Consider the following 18,036-nt stretch of genomic DNA (forward strand, 5'->3'; position numbering starts at 1 on the left):
TTTACATCTTGATAAAGCACTGCCTCACCTATGAAGCCTTCCCCAGGCTCTCCCCCTTTTCTCCCTCTTGTCTCTGTAATATTTGATATATACCTATATTGCCTTTGTCTTCCTGTAGTGCAAATGTTTGTGTACTTACTTGTCTCCAAAACATTCTTAGCAAGCTCCTTGAAAGCATAAATTGCATTGTGCCCATCAGACCACCTAGGACAGAACAGGATCTCAGTAAATGTTTGTTGAATAAGTGAATGAATAAATAAACAAATCAATGAAATCTTGCTGAAGTAAGTGTTGAAGAATAAAATGCATGCTCAGTGGTAGGAATGAACAACTCCCACTTTATTCAGTCTTATCTGTAGAATGTCAAAAAAGAAAAAGAACATTTTAGAGCCTGTTTACTTTTCTGAAAGCTTTTACATAATTGCTTTATTTGATTTTCCATAACAAGTTTATGAATGTGTTCCCCTCCCCATTTTTGTCTGTGCCATGCAGTATGCGGGATCTTAGTTCTCTGACCGGGGTTTGAACCCATGTCCCCTGCAATGGAAGTGTGGAGTCCTAACTACTAGACCTCCAGGGAAGTCCCTGTTTTTATAAACAAGTTATTGCCAAGTGTAAATTTCAAGTGATCAGAGATTGTGCTATAAAATGGAAGGGGTTGTTATTTAGGGGACTTTACCTGGAAGTTTGCAATACCTAGCATTTACTTACTGTTGTAAAGGCAAGGGAATTGGCATTTGTAGGCATAGTATGCCAGGCAAATTACTTACATAATCTTATTTAACTGGGGCAGAGGCCTTACAAATAGCTGTGAAAAAAAGAGAAGCGAAAAGCAAAGAAGAAAAGGAAAGATATAATCATCTGAATCCAGAGTTCCAAAGAATAGCAAGGAGAGATAAGAAAGCCTTCCTCAGCGATCAATGCAAAGAAATAGAGGAAAACAACAGAATGGGAAAGACTAGAGATCTCTTCAAGAAAATCAGAGATACCAAGGGAACATTTCATGCAAAGATGGGCTCGAATAAGGACAGTAATGGTATGGACCTAACAGAAGTAGAAGATATTAAGAAGAGGTGGCAAGAATACACAGAAGAACTGTACAAAAAAGGTCTTCACAACCCAGACAGTCATGATGATGTGATCACTAATCTAGAGCCAGACATCCTGGAATGTGAAGTCAAGTGGGCCTTAGAAAGCATCACTACAAACAAAGCTAGTGGAGATGATGGAATTCCAGTTGAGCTGTTTCAAATCCTGAAAGATGATGCTGTGAAAGTGCTGCACTCAATATGCCCGCAAGTTTGGAAAACTCAGCAGTGGCCACAGGACTGGAAAAGGTCAGTTTTCATTCCAATCTCAAAGAAGACAATGCTGAAGAATGCTAAAACTACTGCACAATTGCACTCATCTCACATGCTAGTAAAGTAATGCTCAAAATTCTCTAAGCAAGGCTTCAGCAGTACATGAACCATGAACTTCCAGATGTTCAAGCTGGTTTTAGAAAAGGCAGAGGAACCAGAGATCAAATTGCCAACATCCTGCGGATCATCGAAAAAGCAAGAGAGTTCCAGAAAAACATCTATTTCTGCTTTATTGATTATGCCAAAGCTTTTGACTGTGTGCATCACAATAAACTGTGGAAAATTCTAAAAGAGATGGGAATACCAGACCACCTGATCTGCCTCTTGAGAAACCTATATGCAGATCAGGAAGCAACAGTTAGAACTGGACATGGAACAACAGACTGGTTCCAAATAGGAAAAGGAGTACGTCAAGGCTGTATATTGTCACCCTGCTTATTTAACTTCTATGCAGAGTATATCATGAGAAACTCTGGGCTGGAAGAAGCACAAGCTGGAATCAAGATTGCTGGGAGAAATATCAATAACCTCAGATATGCAGATGACACCACCCTTCTGGCAGAAAGTGAAGAAGAACTAAAGAGCCTCTTGATGCAAGTGAAAGAGGAGAGTGAAAAAGTAGGCTTAAAGCTCAACATTCAGAAAACTAAGATCGTGGCATGTGGTCCCATCACTTCATGGGAAATAGATGGGGAAACAATGGAAACAGTGTCAGACTTTATTTTTTTGGGCTCCAAAATCACTGCAAATAGTGATTGCAGCCATGAAATTAAAAGACGGTTATTCCTTGGAAGGAAAGTTATGACCAACCTAGATAGCCTATTGAAAAGCAGAGACATTATTTTGCCAACAAAGGTCCGTCTAGTCAAGGCTATGGTTTTTCCAGTGGTCATGTATGGATGTGAGAGTTGGACTGTGAAGAAAGCTGAGTGCCGAAGAATTGATGCTTTTGAACTGTGGTGTTGGAGAAGACTCTTGAGAGTCCCTTGGACTGCAAGGAGATCCAACCAGTCCATCCTAAAGTAGATCAGTCCTGGGTGTTCATTGGAAGGACTGATGCTGAAGCTGAAACTCCAATACTGTGGCCATCTCATGCGAAGAGTTGACTCACTGGAAAAGACCCTGATGCTGGGAGGGATTGTGGGCAGGAGAAGGGGATGACAGAGGATGAGATAGCTGGATGGTATCACCGACTTGATGGACGTGAATTTGAGTGAACTCCGGGAGTTGCTGATGGACAGGGAGGCCTGACATGCTGCCTTTCATGGGGTCACAAAGAGTCGGACACGACTGAGTGACTGAACTGAACTGAACTGAAAACGCTATGAACTAGGTATTATTATCTTCATTTAATAGCTGAAGAAACAAAGACCCAGAGAGCTGAATTAGTTTGTCCAAGGTCAAATAGGTAATAAGTGGCAGAGCCAACATTTAAATCCAGTACTGACTTGCATGTTTCCAAAACACTTTCCATTACACCAGACTTCTTTTTCTAGCAGTTCATCTGTAGAGGGTCATGCTTCTTTCTCTTAATTCATGAAGTTTGTGTAACATGAAAATTCAGCAATCCTACTGTTGTTATTAGTATTCCATTTGAGTATTCAGTTTGAGGAACTTTTTGATAAGATGAACACAATACTAATATCATATTTCTGTGTAGTCATCAGTTCTATCTCATCACCATATCTGATTCTCATAATTGTCTATTGATAAAAGCCTGGATTGTAATCCCCAGTATACATGAAGAAACTGAGTCCAAGAAGGGGAAGGGACGTGCCTAAGTAAATATTGCTCATAAGTGGCAGGGCTAAGACGTGACCCCAAGTCCAGCACTCTTTTCATTGTGGTATATAGATCTACTGAAGCTGATTATAGTGAGCATAGATTACAACAATGTTTCTCAACCTGGAGACGTTTAACAATGTCTGGAGATAGTTCTGATTGTTATCACTTTGCGGGTACTACTAGCATTTGCTGGATATAGAGGTTAGGGATGCATAGGCCAGCCCCTACCATAAGAATTATCTGTTCTAAAGGGTCAATAGTGCTGACATTAAGAAATCCCGCTGTAGAACTGAAGCAGGGGACTCCCTTGGTGGTCCAGTGGTTAAGACTCTGTGCTGCCACTGCAGGGTGCATGGGTTTAGTCTCTGGTCAGAGAACTAAGATTTCACATGCCTCACAGCATGGCCAAATTTAAAAAAAATAAATAAGTAAAATAAAAATACAACGGGAGCAGGACTGGGATTCACGCCTCATTTCTTCAGAAGAGATGAAATACCCAAGGTTAGCCTCCAGAGTGTACCTAGTGGTGAGCTTAATTCTTTTAGAACTAGCTATTATTTAGTAGCAGCAAATACTTATTAATCACTAGGCTTTACTCAGAGTGTTCTATTAAGCATGACTAGGGATGCATAAAAGTGTTAGACGTGGTCTATCCCCTCACGGAGTGTAAAGGCTTCTGGAGAAGGTGTAAGAGGATCTGGTTACTTTGCCCCTGGCTGCAGATAGACAGCCCAAGGTTGCAGGAGCTACTGCATGCAGTGGTGGCTGCACTCAGGCACTACCCTGACTGAAGTGGTGTGGCTGGCTTAAAGGAACCCTCCCAATAGCTGACTTTTCCTTCCCACAGTTATGCGATGCCCACCAAAACCATGGAGGTGTTGCAGCTTCAGGACCAAGGCAACAAAATGTTACTGGACTCAGTTCTTACCACCCACGAGCGAGTGGTTCAGGTAGGTACTCTGGAAGAAACTTGAAATGTCTCTGCCTCTCCTGGTTCTTTCTTGGTTGAGTTTCAAACCTGATATCCAGTTGTCTACTGGGTTTCTCCGCCAAGATGTTCAACAGGTGCCCTGCACTCAGTGTATGCAAGACTAATTGTAGAGGATTTTTTTTTTTTTTTTGCCTATAATCCTCCTCACCTTTGAGCTTAATGCTTGACCCTTCTTTGTCCTCGGGTATCCATTCATTCTCCAGATTCTATGGTTTCTACCCCTAAAAACCTTTCAGATCCATCCACTTTGCTTTACACTCATGTCAATGTGATCATGTCATTTTCCCACATGGACCCCCCTCAGTGGCTTCCCTTTAACTCTGTATCCATTAGTAGTCAGTCCTTTTTCCCCATTCCCCTAGCTCCTGGCAACCACTAATCTACTTTCCATTTCTGTGGTTTTACCTCTTTTAGACTCTTCTTCAAATGAAATTATATAATATATGGCCTTTTATATCTAGCTTCTTTCATGTAGCATAATGTTTTCTGGGTTCATCCATGTTGTAGTAGTAGCACATATCAAAACTTCATTCCTTTTTACTGCCAAGTAATATTCCAACACATGGACTTCACCCTTTTTGATCCACTCAAGAAATGTATTAGGAAGATAACCAGCAGGATGTTAAGATAGTAACACCCTAAATCTATTTAGGTTAAATTTTTAAATGATTAAAGTACTTACAATCTTGGTTCTTTAAGTGTTATCAGGAATAAATTATTTGAGCTTCATTTTATGACAGATCTAACTTGCCACCAAGGCCCATGGGATAAAGTTTGAACTCTTTTGATTAGCACCTAAGTGGCTTCATGATTCTTCTCCAGCTTTTCCTCTTCACACCTTCATTCGTTCCAGTCACACATGGAACTAGTTTTAATTCTCTAGTACTGTGCTATTCCTTCACATTTTACTGAATATTATTTCCTCTGCCTTAAAAAAAAAAACTCAACTCCACACTACAGTTGAATTCTCCCAATTTACCCTTGTTTTTCAAGACTCCAACCAGATGTTACCTCTTTTGGAAGCTTTTTTTTAACCTCCCTGATTAAGTTAGGTAGATGTTTCTCTTCTGAGTTCTGCCTGCCCCCTGCATGCCTTTCTTCCAACACATCTGATATATCTTTGGATTCTCAGCACAGGGTCTGATGACAATCAGATAGTGGGTGATCTATGTGGGTAAACTTGAGTTGACTCAGAAAGTCATCCTGGACTTAACCTCTTAATCCAGTTATGACATTCATTGCCTACAAGAGCAGATATGGGGGGGGAGGGGAAGAGCCGATATTGGCCATGACCATCTCAGTAATCAGACAACTTGGCAGATCAGCAAGAAAAATCGAAATCCTGTGAAATCTGAGCTCCAAGACCAGCTCTGGGTGTTAATCCTTCACCCAAAGGCCCTCAGGCTCTACTGGTGCTGACATTTGAGCCCTTGCCCTTTCTGCCCAACCACCTAACTTTTAGTGACTCTCTTCGAGCATCTTCTTTCCTTTTGCAGATCAGCGGTTTGAGTGCTACGTTTGCAGAGATTTTCTTGGAAATAATCCAAAGCAATCTTCCTGAAGGAGTCAAATTGTCAGTGAGGGAGGTAGGTGCTAATTTGAGAAGAGGCCCACTGATGGGCTCAAAATATGGATAAGAAAATCTGAAAAAGAAAAGAAAAGAAAAGAAAATCTGGACTGGCTGACTTTAGAAACAGAAAAGGCATGTGGATAACTTAACCCAGATAATAATCAGGAAGGGTGTGCAGGCTGCTTTATCGTGATTATTAGTCTGACTGTTCCAATGCATCAGGGATCATACTTCATAGACCATGAAAGATGAACTCTGTCAGAGCATCCTGATATTAGGGGTTGCCCATTATACCCTCAAATTCCCTCCCTTGAGGCAGCTGTATAGCAGAAAGAATATGACTTAAGGTCACATACAGTGTAAGTAATCAGAACACAAATAGGCATGGAGGAAGTCCAATTCAAATTTGAGTCCTTGATACCTTATATAAGTCTGGTACATAGTATGTGCGTGCATGCTAAGTTGCTTCAGTCCTGTCCGACTTTTTGCAACACTGTTACTGTAGCCTGCCAGGCTCCTCTGTCCATGGGGATTCTCCAGGCAAGAATACTGGAGGTGGATTGCTGTGCCCTCCTCCAGGGGATCTTCCCAAGCCAGGGATCAAACCCTGGTACATAGTAGCTACTCAGTAAAAGTTAGTTGAATCCAAATAATTTTCTGCAGAGCTGGCTGATGTATCCTTTTCTGATGCTGGGCATATTTGAGTGACTCTGTAGTAATTCCCTCTTATTTTCTTTTTCTTCTCCATAGCACACTGAAGAAGACTTCAAGGGAAGGTTCAAAGCTCGGCCAGAACTGGAAGAACTGTTAGCCAAGTTGAACTAGCTCATTGCAGACCCTTTCATGCCTTTCAGCACTGGTGATATTGAGTGGCAAGGGGAAGAGCTTCCTGGGTGGCCAGAGTTGAGCAGGAGACCCTGACCCTCTACATCATAAGTACCCATCTCCACTGCCAGGAGTGTCTCCTCTCCTTGCTTACCAATTGTCACCACATTTTTTTGAGCCAACCCTGGGTATCCTCCATCTAATAAAAAGCTGCTGCTGATGGATGTGTGTATGTATGTGAGAAGTCAGTCCATCCTGTGGAGTATCTTTAACTAAGGGATTGGATTTCTCTTTGCCTGGTGCTTTAGCGCACAAGTATGTTCCCCTTCAGAATTTCTCCAATTAAGAGTGAACTCATCCTTTAAATCAACCTGGCATGGAGTCCCTTTAATGAGGCAGACAATCATAAGTAAACTCTCCATGGATAAAAGGCACAGGGAGGGAGATTTTGTATATGAAAAAACCCTCCAGATAGAATTAGGGTCTACTTATAAGTGAAAAAAAAAATTACCTTGTGGGGTAGTGAGTGACCTGTCATAAGTATCCAGGTAGATGTTACATAACTGCAAATTAGGGTTGCCTGGAATAAGTTTAAGCAAAGAATTAAAGGTTGATCTTGGTCAGGTGTCAGGAAATTGCAGCCTGTGAGCCAAATCCCATCCACTGTCTATTTGCTTTTCAAAAATAGTTTATTGAGGTAACATTCACGTGTCACAAAACTAACCATTTGAAAGTGAATAATTGCACGGTATTTAATACATTTGCAGTGTTGTGCAACCTCTATCCAGTTCCAAAACCCTATTTTAAACCCTCATAGACAAAGGTTTATGGGAACAGAGCCCTGCTCATTCATTTATATATTGTCTGTGGCTGCTTTTATGTTGCCATGGCAGAGTTGAGTCGCTGTGACAAAGACGGTTAAGCTAAAACATTTTTACATGGCCCTTTATAAAAATAGTTTGTCAAACATGGATCTGAGTCATTGGTTTTTAAACTTAAGCACGCATCAGGATCACCTGCAAGGCTTTTAAGAACACGAATTACTGGACTCCATTCCCAGATTTTCTGATTTAGATCTTGAGCAAGGGTGCTGCTGCTGCTGGTCAAAGTTGCTGGTCCTCTTTGAGAACCACTAGCCTTAAGGGCTGGAGAAGGCGATGGCACCCTACTCCAGTGTTCTTGCCCAGAGAATCCCATGGACGGAGGAGCCTGGAAGGCTGCAGTCCCTGGGGTTGCGAAGAGTCGGACACGACTGAGTGACTTCACTTTCCCTTTTCACTTTCACCCATTGGAGAAGGAAATGGCAACCCACTCCAGTGTTCTTGCCAGGAGAATCCCAGGGATGGGGGAGCCTGGTGGGCTGCCGTCGATGGGGTCGCACAGAGTCGGACATGACTAAAGCAACTTAGCAGCAGCAGCAGCAGTAGCCTTAAGGACTTCCCTGGTGGCTCAGACGGTAAACTGTCCGCCTGCAATGCGGGAGACTCGGGTTCGATCCCTGAGTTGGGAAGATCCCCTGGAGAAGGAAATGGCAACCCACTCAAGTACTCCAGTACTCTTGTCTGGAAAACTCCATGGACAGAGGAGCCTTGTAGGCTATAGTCCATGAGGTCACAAAGGGTCAGACACGACTGAGTGACTTCACTTCATATGTGTGTGCATGCAGATAGTAACCATGTGTGAAAATGTGTGAGTGCATCTCACATTTATTGAACTCTAATTATGCTCTATGCTTTATACAGATTATCCTTGGGGTTGATGGTATTATTTCCAGTTTTACAGGTGAAGAAACTGGGGTTTGGAGGGCTGAATCGACATCCTAGGGTCACACGGCTAATGAGTGGCACACCTCTCCCCTCTGTTACCCCCTACTTCTCTTGGATAACCTATACAGAGGTCTGGGAGAGCTTGGAGCATTCTTAGTATTGCATGTACTTTCCCGAAATTTTTCAGAAATTTTCAGCTCTGAAGTTATTTTGGTTTCTTTGGTTTCCAAAAGCAACAAGGGGAAACTCAGATTTCTTCTCAAGGTGTAACACTGGGGAGGGCTGTCAAGATAGCAGGTGCCCTCAATTAAAATGCTTTTCTGAATTCAAATTGAAGGTTCAGCAGGCCAGGACTTAGAAGGGAACCCCACTGGGAGTATGGGCAGAATTTGCCAGGTGAAGACTGATATTTTGGTTGGAGAAGTAATCATTACTGAGTTTCCTTTAGGGAAGTTGAGAGAGCAGCAGCTAATGGATGAGTATAAAGTTGGAGGATGTGTAGTGACTTGAAAATAAGGTGAATTAAACACATGTATACACACAGACGGGTTTCCCAGGTGGCACCAGTGGTAAAGAACCCGTGTGCCAATGCAGGAGACATAAGAGACAGGGTTCGATCCCTGGGTTGGGAAGATCCCCTGGAGGGCATGGCAACCCACTCCAGTATTCTTGCCTGGAGAACCCCCGTGGACAGAAGAGCCTGGGGGGCTACAGTCCATAGGGTCGCAGAGTTGGACACAACTGAAGCGACTTAGCACACAAGCATACACACAGACACACAGTGCCTCCATATCACATGGGCAATGGGCAATGTCATGTGGGCCCCATTTAGGAACATGGAATTCAGTGGTATTTTCCAGCTGCTCACCTTTCCTTATTAATAATTTGTGACAGCAAAACGCAAGGTTTCACAAATCGACAAGATACTAGAGCTTAGGGACTTGAGACCAGCCAGCCTAACCTCTTTTATCCTGCAAGTGCAGGATAGGGCCCAGGAAGGGCAGTGCTTTAGTCAAGGTGACAGGGCACCTCATTGGCAGAGCTGGGAGCAGGATTCAGATCTCTTGATTCCCAGTCCATCTCTTTCCATTACATCATGAGGGATGAGTCAGGCTTCCCTCTTAAACAGGAGGCTTCTGGGTTGTCACCTTGGAGCTCTTGTGTCACTGACCTAGTTAGTGATTTATCCTCTCACTAGAGCCAAAGGGCTTTTGTTGCTCGTGATTAGTCTGCCCTGAAACAGATGAAAATTACTCATCATGCCTTATCCTGGTAAAAGGGACAGATACTCTGATTGCTAGAACCTCAGAGTTATCAAAACAATTATGAGCTTCATTTCACTCTTTAGAGGGAAGTGAACTTCCCTAGGAACACATGGCAGTGAAATCAAATGGAATACAAGTCTCTGGGCTCTAGGCTGAAAATATTAATTCCTTCTCCTGCCTTCCTGAAAGAACCTATTATAAAGAAAAGAGGCAGACAAAACTGAGCTGTTCTTAATTTCTACATTTATTAGTTTTGAGGCCTCAGGTGAGTTATTTTAATCTCATCAAACCTGTTTTTTGATGTGTAAAATGGGGGTAATCCCTTTTAGGAACTTGAGATGGAGATAATGTATAAAATGGGCAAGCATGTGCTCAGTAAATGTTAGATTACCTTCCCATCTAAACTTCCCTATACTTTTTTTAAAGATTATTTTCTCATTGAAGTATAATTTATATATGGTGAAACGAAGATGTTAAGTGTATATCTGATCAGTTTTGAAAATGCTGTCACCTATGAAACCTACACTTCTATTAAAGACATTTCCACCCCCCCAGAAAGTTCCTCTACATTCTTTGATAGCCATTCTTCCCAGAAACAACCACCAATCTCATTTCTATTGCCATAGGTTAGTTTTGTCTAACAATATATAAATAGCTTTGAGTATATACCCTTCTGTGTCTGACTTCATTCACTTACCTTGCTGTTTTTACTCATGTTGTTGCATGTAACTAGTTCATTCCTTTAGCATACTTTTAGTTTTGGACCCAGTTAGGGTTAAAATATGTCTAGTACTGCTGCAAAAACATGAGGGCTAGGCAGGAGAGACAGAGAAGGCAATGGCACCCCACTCCAGTACTCTTGCCTGGAAAATCCCATGGACAGAGGAGCCTGGAAGGCTGCAGTCCATGGGGTCGCTGAGAGTCGGACACGACTGAGCGACTTCACTTTCACTTTTCACTTTCATGCATTGGAGAAGGAAATGGCAACCCACTCCAGTGTTCTTGCCTGGGGAATCCCAGGGACGGCAGAGCCTGGTGGGCTGCTGTCTATGGGGTCGCACAGAGCTGGACACGACTGAAGTGACTTAGCAGCAGCCGAAGGCAGGAGAGAAGAAACGAAAGGTCAATGGATTAGGAATCAGAGTAGCTGGGTTCTAGTTTTGGCTCTATCAGTATATAATCTTTGAGATAATCCGTTCTGGTTTTCATTTTACAGATGAGTTAACTGACCCAGTAGGGAAAGAGACTTGTCCAAGGTCACTCACAGGGATAGCTTTAAGTCACTGGATTCCTGGTTCAGTACACATTGCTGAAATTTTTAGAAATGGATTCTTATGTGGATCAGTAACTTTCAAGGACAGAATGCCCAGGTTAAATGGGCAGTTTTTCTCATGAAGGCGGTGGATTCCTCAGCTTCATGTTACTCCTTTTCTTCTGGCTGAGGATGCCTTACTCCTCCACCATCAAGCCAGCTGTGGATTCTGAAAGAGTGTTTTTTAGTTGCAAAGAAAGAAATGGAATCTGGATATTTGGGGCATTCAGACACTGGAACAATGCTCACAGACCCCAGTCCTCACTGTTCTAGGATGTAAAGTATATTCAGGGGAGGAAAGGTCTCTGAGCGTGAATTGGGCATGTCTGGAACTAGAATTGCTGACAAGGCACTACAGGTAGAAGCAGCCAATGTGTCTTGTACTTGTTCAATCTGTACTTTGATCTCTTTGTGCCATTTTTGTCTTCAAACGTCTGATCTCCCTGAAGAATTTGAAATGATTCATTTAGGTCTTATATTCCCCTTGGAGTAACTTGCATTCTCAGACATTTCAGATTTACAGAACCAGCTTCACGTTGAGACAGAGTAGCAAGGTTCTGCAAGACGTCCAGGCTCTGAGGAATGAAAACTCTTCAGAAGATAACTGCTAGCAAAGGAAGAAATCCCCCCTGCTTCCTCTGCCTGCTTCAAGTCCCTGCTGGAGCAGAGCGGGGAGCCCTACCCTTCCAAACAGTGGGGAAAGTACAGGGTTTCAGCCTGGACTCCCTCCAGTTCTCCTTGGATTTCTAAAGTCAGCAGCCCAGGACTTGGTCTGGCAACTTTACCTAAGGGAGGAAAGTGGGAGGAGTATCTGATTACTCATCTAGTAGAACACTTCGCAGTGTACCTTTGTACTGAGCACTGGCCACGTCCCCAGCCAAGGACCTTGCAGGGAAGAGCCAAATCATGTCTGCCTTAGGCCTAGCCAACAGTGGCACCCAGCCAAAAGGTCTCTCTGCTCATCTGTGGCACTGAGCCTCTCTGCAGAGGTAGGTATAGAGTGTACAGGGACAGGCATGGACCACCCTAAACTCCAGCTCCACGGCTGTGGGTTGCAGAACTGAGAGACTAAAAACACCGTATTAATCTAGAAAACTGTGGGCAACTTGCACTGGTTAGTTTCCTTTTTATGAAGCACTAAGAAAAAGCAAAGTAGTATTTCCATATAAGTATGGTTACTTATTGTGTTAAGCACTGTGCTAGGCATGAGATGCTTGTGAGAGCACAGAGTGGAGAATTACATGGGCTTAAGACATACTTGGAGTCCGATCTGCAGTCTGCCTTTTACTTCCTCCTCTGTAAAGGGGAGTTAGTAGTGTTATGAAGATTAATGAGGTAACGTAACTCAGGACAGTGACTAGCACACAATAGTGATGATAATAGGTAGCATTTAGTGAAGGTTTGCTGCTACTGCTAAGTCACTTCAGTCGTGTCCAACTCTGTGTGACCCCATAGAAGGCAGCCCACCAAGCTCCCCCGTCCCTGGGATTCTCCAGGCAAGAACACTGGAGTGGGTTGCCATTTCCTTCTCCAGTGCATGAAAGTGAAAAGTGAAAGTGAAGTCGCTCAGTCGTATCTGACTCTTAGTGACCCCTTGGACTGCAGCCTACCGGGCTCCTCCGCCCATAGGATTTTCCAGGCAAGAGTACTGGAGCGGGTGCCACCGATGTGCCAGATGCTATCCCTAAGCTCTCTATCAATATTAACTCATTCTTTCAACAACCCTATGGAGAAGATCTACACTTACTAGCTTTGATGCCTTTGAGGAAGGTATTGCTAACTGCATTTTTACAGAAGGAAAAACAGATCCTGAGATGTTAAGCAGTTTGCCCCAAACTATACTAACCCCTAATCTAGTAAGTAGGATTGAAAGCAGCATATCATAGGGACTGAGAGCACAGACTCTGGAATCAGATAGCCAGGGTTAAATGCTCCATATATATTAGTTATAATAGTTTAGTAAAAGCTAACAACTTTTATTACCAGGTATTTACATATTTAATTCATTTAATTATTGTGTGCCTATTAAATAGGAATTATCCCCATTTATTATACTTAAGGAAACAGGCTTGGTTGTCAATAGAGCCCTCTTTGCCCAAACACATTCTGTGACCCTCCCAGTGTTGGCTCTCTGTTACTGGAATCCTTCCAAACCTGTTCCATCCACTTAGTTGGTGTGAAAGCCATTCCTCCTGCTGAGATTCTCCTACTCTTTCTGTTAGAATTCCCTGCCCCTCATGACCTATTATTTCTATTTTAATTATACAAATTAATAAATAGATATGTTTCTTTTGTAGTGTTTGTATAAGCAAATAGTCCTCACTGATGCAACTTCATACCGTGACCATCTATTCACTATTAAACACATGCTGCAATGAAAATAATAGTGTACACATTTTATGTTTGAGGATTCCTAAAAGAGGAATTGCTTTTAAATATTTAAAATATTTGTAAATCTCACCAAATTGCCCTGAAAAAAACTTTATTAATTTATGATCCCTACAGTAGTGTGAATGTGTCTCTCTCCATCCTGAAGAACATTGGTCATTATAAATACTTTTCATTTTTGTCAACAGGATGACCTAATTGTACTTTTGTTTTTAAAATCTGTATTTCTCTGATTATGAGTGATGTAGAATATACTTACATTTTCCTATGTTTTGGGGGCATAGTTAACTTTGTTCACTTTTCAGTTGGGCTATTTGCTTTTTCTTACTGATTTCTAGGTACATTTTTTTGTTTGTTTTGTTTTGGCTGTCCCAAGTGGCATGTAGCATCTTAGTTCCCTGACCAGGGATCGAATCCATGCCCCTGCAATGGAATCGTGGTGTCTTAACCACTGGACCACCAGGGAAATCCCTCTAGGTACTTTTTATTTGTTGCAGATTGTAATCCTTTCTGCTATATATATTACAAATATGTAATGTTTACTTCGTCTTTAACAGTGTCAACTAACTCCCTTCTCTGAGACTCTTGCTGACAGATGTAGTTCATGCTGCTACCTCTGATGAACCACAGCACAGCACACATGGCCCAACAGATTCATTCATCCTTTTACACACATACACACAGTTCTTTCTTTCTGCTTGAAACGGGATTTTATGGTTCTTCGAACTTGAATTCCTCTTGACTTCTCCTCTTTTCTCTTTTTCTCCTTCCCAAATACCAACAGAAAGGCTCAAAGTAGTTTTAGGGCCTATTCTATTTCAGATTTGTGCTTCTAATGTGTATATATATACATATGCTCAAGAAATGTTTCTGATGATGATGACAGCATATGTCCTTTTGCATTCCAGTTCTATAGCAATGGTCACCCTCTCAACTCCCTTCCCACTCTCAAATGTCAGAGGCAAAATAACAGAATGGGTAATGCACTTCTATGGAAGAAAAATGGAAAGCAATGGCAACTGTTGTGAGCTGCAGTACACATCCACCTAAAAGAAGAATCATTCATTCAGCTCCAGCAAATTGCCATTAAAGTAGGAATATAAGCTCCATGTTGACAGATTCTAAAAACTTTTCAAAAACTGAAAATCTGTATGTTATGTTAAATTGCTTTTTAAACATCAAGTCAACTTTATGTATTTCTTTGGTTGGGAGCATGTTGAAATCACTCTGTATCTGTTAATACAACAGAGTCTGACATATGAGAGGCACTTAGTATTTGTTTTCCCATTTGCCTTCTTCCTTCTATTAGACTGACTGAAACATCCAGAACAACTGATGAAAGATAAAGTCATTTGTATCATTATCAGCAATTAGTTGTTCCAGTGTTTTGTTTCTCTCTCAAACCAGACTAAAGCAATATGAAGGGAGATATATTTGCATTACATCAGTTTCCTACACAGTGCATGGCACATGAGGTCTCATAAAACCAGTTTACCTTTAGATTGTGAATTTACTTTAAAATTAAATGTCCATGTAATCAGCACAGTACTTGGCACACTGACCCAAGATGTAGCATAGGAGAGCATCCCTTAACCCCACTATTTTACATGGCAAATACTGGTCAATATTTAACATTGTTGACACAATATGGATGAGGATGTGTGGGATCTCAATATGATAGCTCATGTCCAAACCCATGGCTGCCTGGCTCTCAGCCCCGGCCCCAAATACTATCCCCAAGTCTTAGAGTTCTTGGCACAAACTTCCACTGTTCAGGATTTCTTTCTCCCATGATCTGTCTGGGTGTTAGTTTCTGCAGGGCCATCCTCTGGGGATAGCTGGTCTGGGGTCTCAGCGGTGGGCGCTGCTTTGCTCTTTCAGCCTCTGCAGTTCCTCCCGTCGCCTTGCCTGCTGTTCACTCATGCAGTCCCGGAAGGCCTGCACCTGTGGCTGGCACTGCCTCCAGTCCTGGTGCTGGGCCATGCACTCCTGCACTGCATAGTGGGAAGGAGCACAGCCGGAGCGGGAGATGAGCTGGTCCAGTGGGTCCTCTTCTTCATCCTCCTTCTTCACCTGTCGGGACCAGGCATGACCTTGAGCTGACATCTTCTGGAGTCTCTAGAATATCAATGGGAGCAAGGTTAGAGTAGGGACATGATTATATATGTTCCTCTGTTATAAACAACACTGACCACTGCACTGTTATAGCCTATTTATGCCTATGTCTCCCCTTGGAGATTGTGAGCTATTTGAGGACAAATACTGGGCGTGATTCATCCTGGTACCCCCAGCACCAGGCTTGCAAAATGGTCTCAACTGAACAGAATGAGATAAAGTATGTGAGAATGCTCAGCACAGCACTAATAAGCTCAAATGGATTCTACTAATAGAATTGGAATTAGGTGAAATGTCACATTTCTGGGGAAGCTATCTCTGTTCTCCTATTGGAGAAGCAATCTTCTTTTTTTCAATTAGCCTTATTCTATGGCTAGAGAAGAACAGAGTTTAGTACTTGAGAGAATAACCATATATGGGTAGGGTTTGACATTTGGGAGAATGGAGAGTTGTGTGGAGAAAAGAGCATACAAGGTACAGGGCAAGAACTAAGTTTGTGAAGTGTGAGAATACTTAATGTGAGGTGCACTTGCCCACATTGCCTTTCCACGATCACCTGCTTCAGAGCACCCAGCACAAGGTAGCATATAGAAGGAACTTAAGAGAGGTTTGAAGATAAATGACTCAGCCTTTGTACAAATTTAACCATGACAGGCTATAAATAAGCTAAGACTCCTTAATGCCTTTCCTGGGTCTCTGATTCATTTAACAAATTATCATTGAGTATCTATCATGTACCAAGCTCTATGCTAGAGTTGAGAAAACAAGAGTGACCAAGACAAATACACTTCCTGCCTTCATAGAGTTTATAATTTAGGTAAGTTAAAAGGCTGTTTACTTGTGTACAGTGTCTATAAACAGCTAAAATTGGGAAGACAGTGGAGACTACCTAAAGCCAGACAAGGGGACAAACAGGCAGGGAAGCCTTCTTTTCTTGCAGAAAGTGATTTCTAGACTGAGACTTGAAAGATGAAAAGGGAAGAGCCAGAGATGTAAAGAATATTTCTAGTCAATGGAAGAGCAGGGTGGGGATTTGAGACAGAATTTGACATGAGATGAACTGAAAGTTTTACATGACTGGAGAATAGAGTATGAGAACAGGAAAATTAATGAAAGTGATGAGTTGAGAAAGTATCTGATCATAGGAAGACCACATGTTAAGGTGTCAAGAGGGCAATGGGGAAGTCACAAAAAGGTTTTAAGAACTCTATGAAAGTGAAAGTGTTAATTGCTCAGTCCTGTCCAGACTCTTTGATACTCCATGGACTGTAGCCCGCCAGGCTTCTTTGTCCATGGATTTCTCCAGGCAAGAATACTGGAGCAAGTTGCCATTTCCTTCTCCAGAGGATCTTCCTGACCCAGGGACTGAACCCAGATCTCCTGCATTACAGGTAGATTCTTTACATTTTGAGCCACTGGGAGAGCCCAAGAACTCTATAAGTTAAGTGAAGTTAAGTCAGTCATATCCGACTCTTTGTGACCCCATAGTCTGTAGCCTACAAGGCTCCTCTGTCCATGGAATTTTCCAGGCAAGAGTACTGGCCCTACACAAAATTCATTTGCTTTGAAGGCAAGGGAGGAGGGAGAAAATGGGCTTCGAAAACAAACCTGGATTGGAAAATTAGCTTGGTCACTGACTGACTCACTGGGATACTTTGAGCAAATTACACTTTATAATCTCTCTTGAAAAACACACATCAAATCTCACAGGACTGAAAACTAAATGAGATAATGCACGTAAGGAGCCTGGCACGTCCAGAGTTCAATAAATGATAACTCCTATTACTATACATGTTTCCTCTTTCTAAATATACTGAGCTCTTTAAAGGCAAGGGCAAGCCTCTTGAAACAATATGGTGGAAAGAACAGTGCCGTGGATTCTAAGCCAAGAAATCCGGATTCAAATACTGGCACCTCGTTTTACTATGCGCAAGCCTTAGCGTGCATTCCTTTTTTTTTTTTCCCCCAGTTTTTTGGCATGTGGGATCTTAGTTCCCCTACCAGGAAACGAACTGGTGTCCCCTATAGTGGAAGGGCAATCTTAACGACTGGACCACACAGGAAATCCCTTAGTTTCCTTCCTTCTTAAGGTAATATTTAACTCACTTTACCGCAAGGAATAAGATGCTAATAAGGGACAAGTGCATGGGCTACGAAAGGACTTAATTCCCCACCTCAACCTGGCTTCAGTCTTTCATGAGTAAAAAGTGGAAGACCCTCGCTCAGAGACCAGGGCAGGATGGAAGGTCGGCAGTTGGTTCGCGAAGGCCAGCCTGGACTAAGAAGGCACTGAAAGGATGGGTAAGCAGAAAAACCCAGGCGGCCAAGTTACTTAAAACCTCCTCGACCACCTTCCGGAGAGGACGCATGCGCACTCGCGAGCCCGCGCTGTGCCCGCTAGGCTTCACCGCGTAAGATCGCGGCACACAAAGCTCACCGAACAGGCAGACAGGAGGACTCGAACGCGCGCTGCTGCACAGCGGCGTCGGTTTCGCAGGCAGTTGTAACTCTACCGAATTACCCAGTAAACCTCGGGTCAGGAACCAGCTTCCTGCAAGGAGCGCGCGCGCAAAGGGGCGGGGAGAGAAAGAGAATACATCACGTATTTCTATTAGCGGCTTTTCGGGTAGATCCCGCCCTTCGTTCTCGACGTAGGCT

The 18,036-nt window shown here is 42.7% G+C and overlaps 2 protein-coding genes across 3 annotated transcripts in view; one reads left to right on the forward strand and one right to left on the reverse strand.

The window, feature by feature from the left end:
- MRPL48 (mitochondrial ribosomal protein L48) overlaps nt 1-6,716 on the forward strand; it is a 50,562-nt gene extending 43,846 nt beyond the window's left edge. Inside the window, exons 6-8 of one of the 2 annotated variants that reach the window (XM_068989026.1) lie at nt 3,994-4,096; nt 5,634-5,723; nt 6,458-6,716. In XM_068989026.1, the coding sequence (XP_068845127.1) occupies nt 3,994-4,096; nt 5,634-5,723; nt 6,458-6,532 (268 nt within the window). In that variant the 3' untranslated portion in view covers nt 6,533-6,716. The remainder of the gene's footprint in view (nt 1-3,993; nt 4,097-5,633; nt 5,724-6,457) is intronic. The other variant, XM_068989028.1, reaches the window with a different exon arrangement.
- An 8,066-nt stretch (nt 6,717-14,782) lies between these two features.
- Nucleotides 14,783-17,932, reverse strand: COA4 (cytochrome c oxidase assembly factor 4 homolog). Its single transcript, XM_068989262.1, has 2 exons — nt 17,816-17,932; nt 14,783-15,381 (listed from the first exon to the last, which is right to left on the reverse strand). Exon 2 carries the CDS (start codon nt 15,367-15,369, stop codon nt 15,115-15,117), a length of 255 nt encoding a protein of 84 aa, XP_068845363.1. The 5' UTR covers nt 15,370-15,381; nt 17,816-17,932; the 3' UTR covers nt 14,783-15,114.
- Between the last annotated feature and the right edge of the window lie 104 nt (nt 17,933-18,036).

Source organism: Capricornis sumatraensis, chromosome 16 (genome assembly GCF_032405125.1).
Source record: "Capricornis sumatraensis isolate serow.1 chromosome 16, serow.2, whole genome shotgun sequence".
Classification (NCBI taxonomy): domain Eukaryota; kingdom Metazoa; phylum Chordata; class Mammalia; order Artiodactyla; family Bovidae; genus Capricornis; species Capricornis sumatraensis.

What these genes read in the sequence shown, in the direction of transcription:
- COA4 (XM_068989262.1), bottom strand. Translation starts at nt 15,369, where the DNA reads ATGTCAGCTCAAGGTCATGCCTGGTCCCGACAGGTGAAGAAGGAGGAT.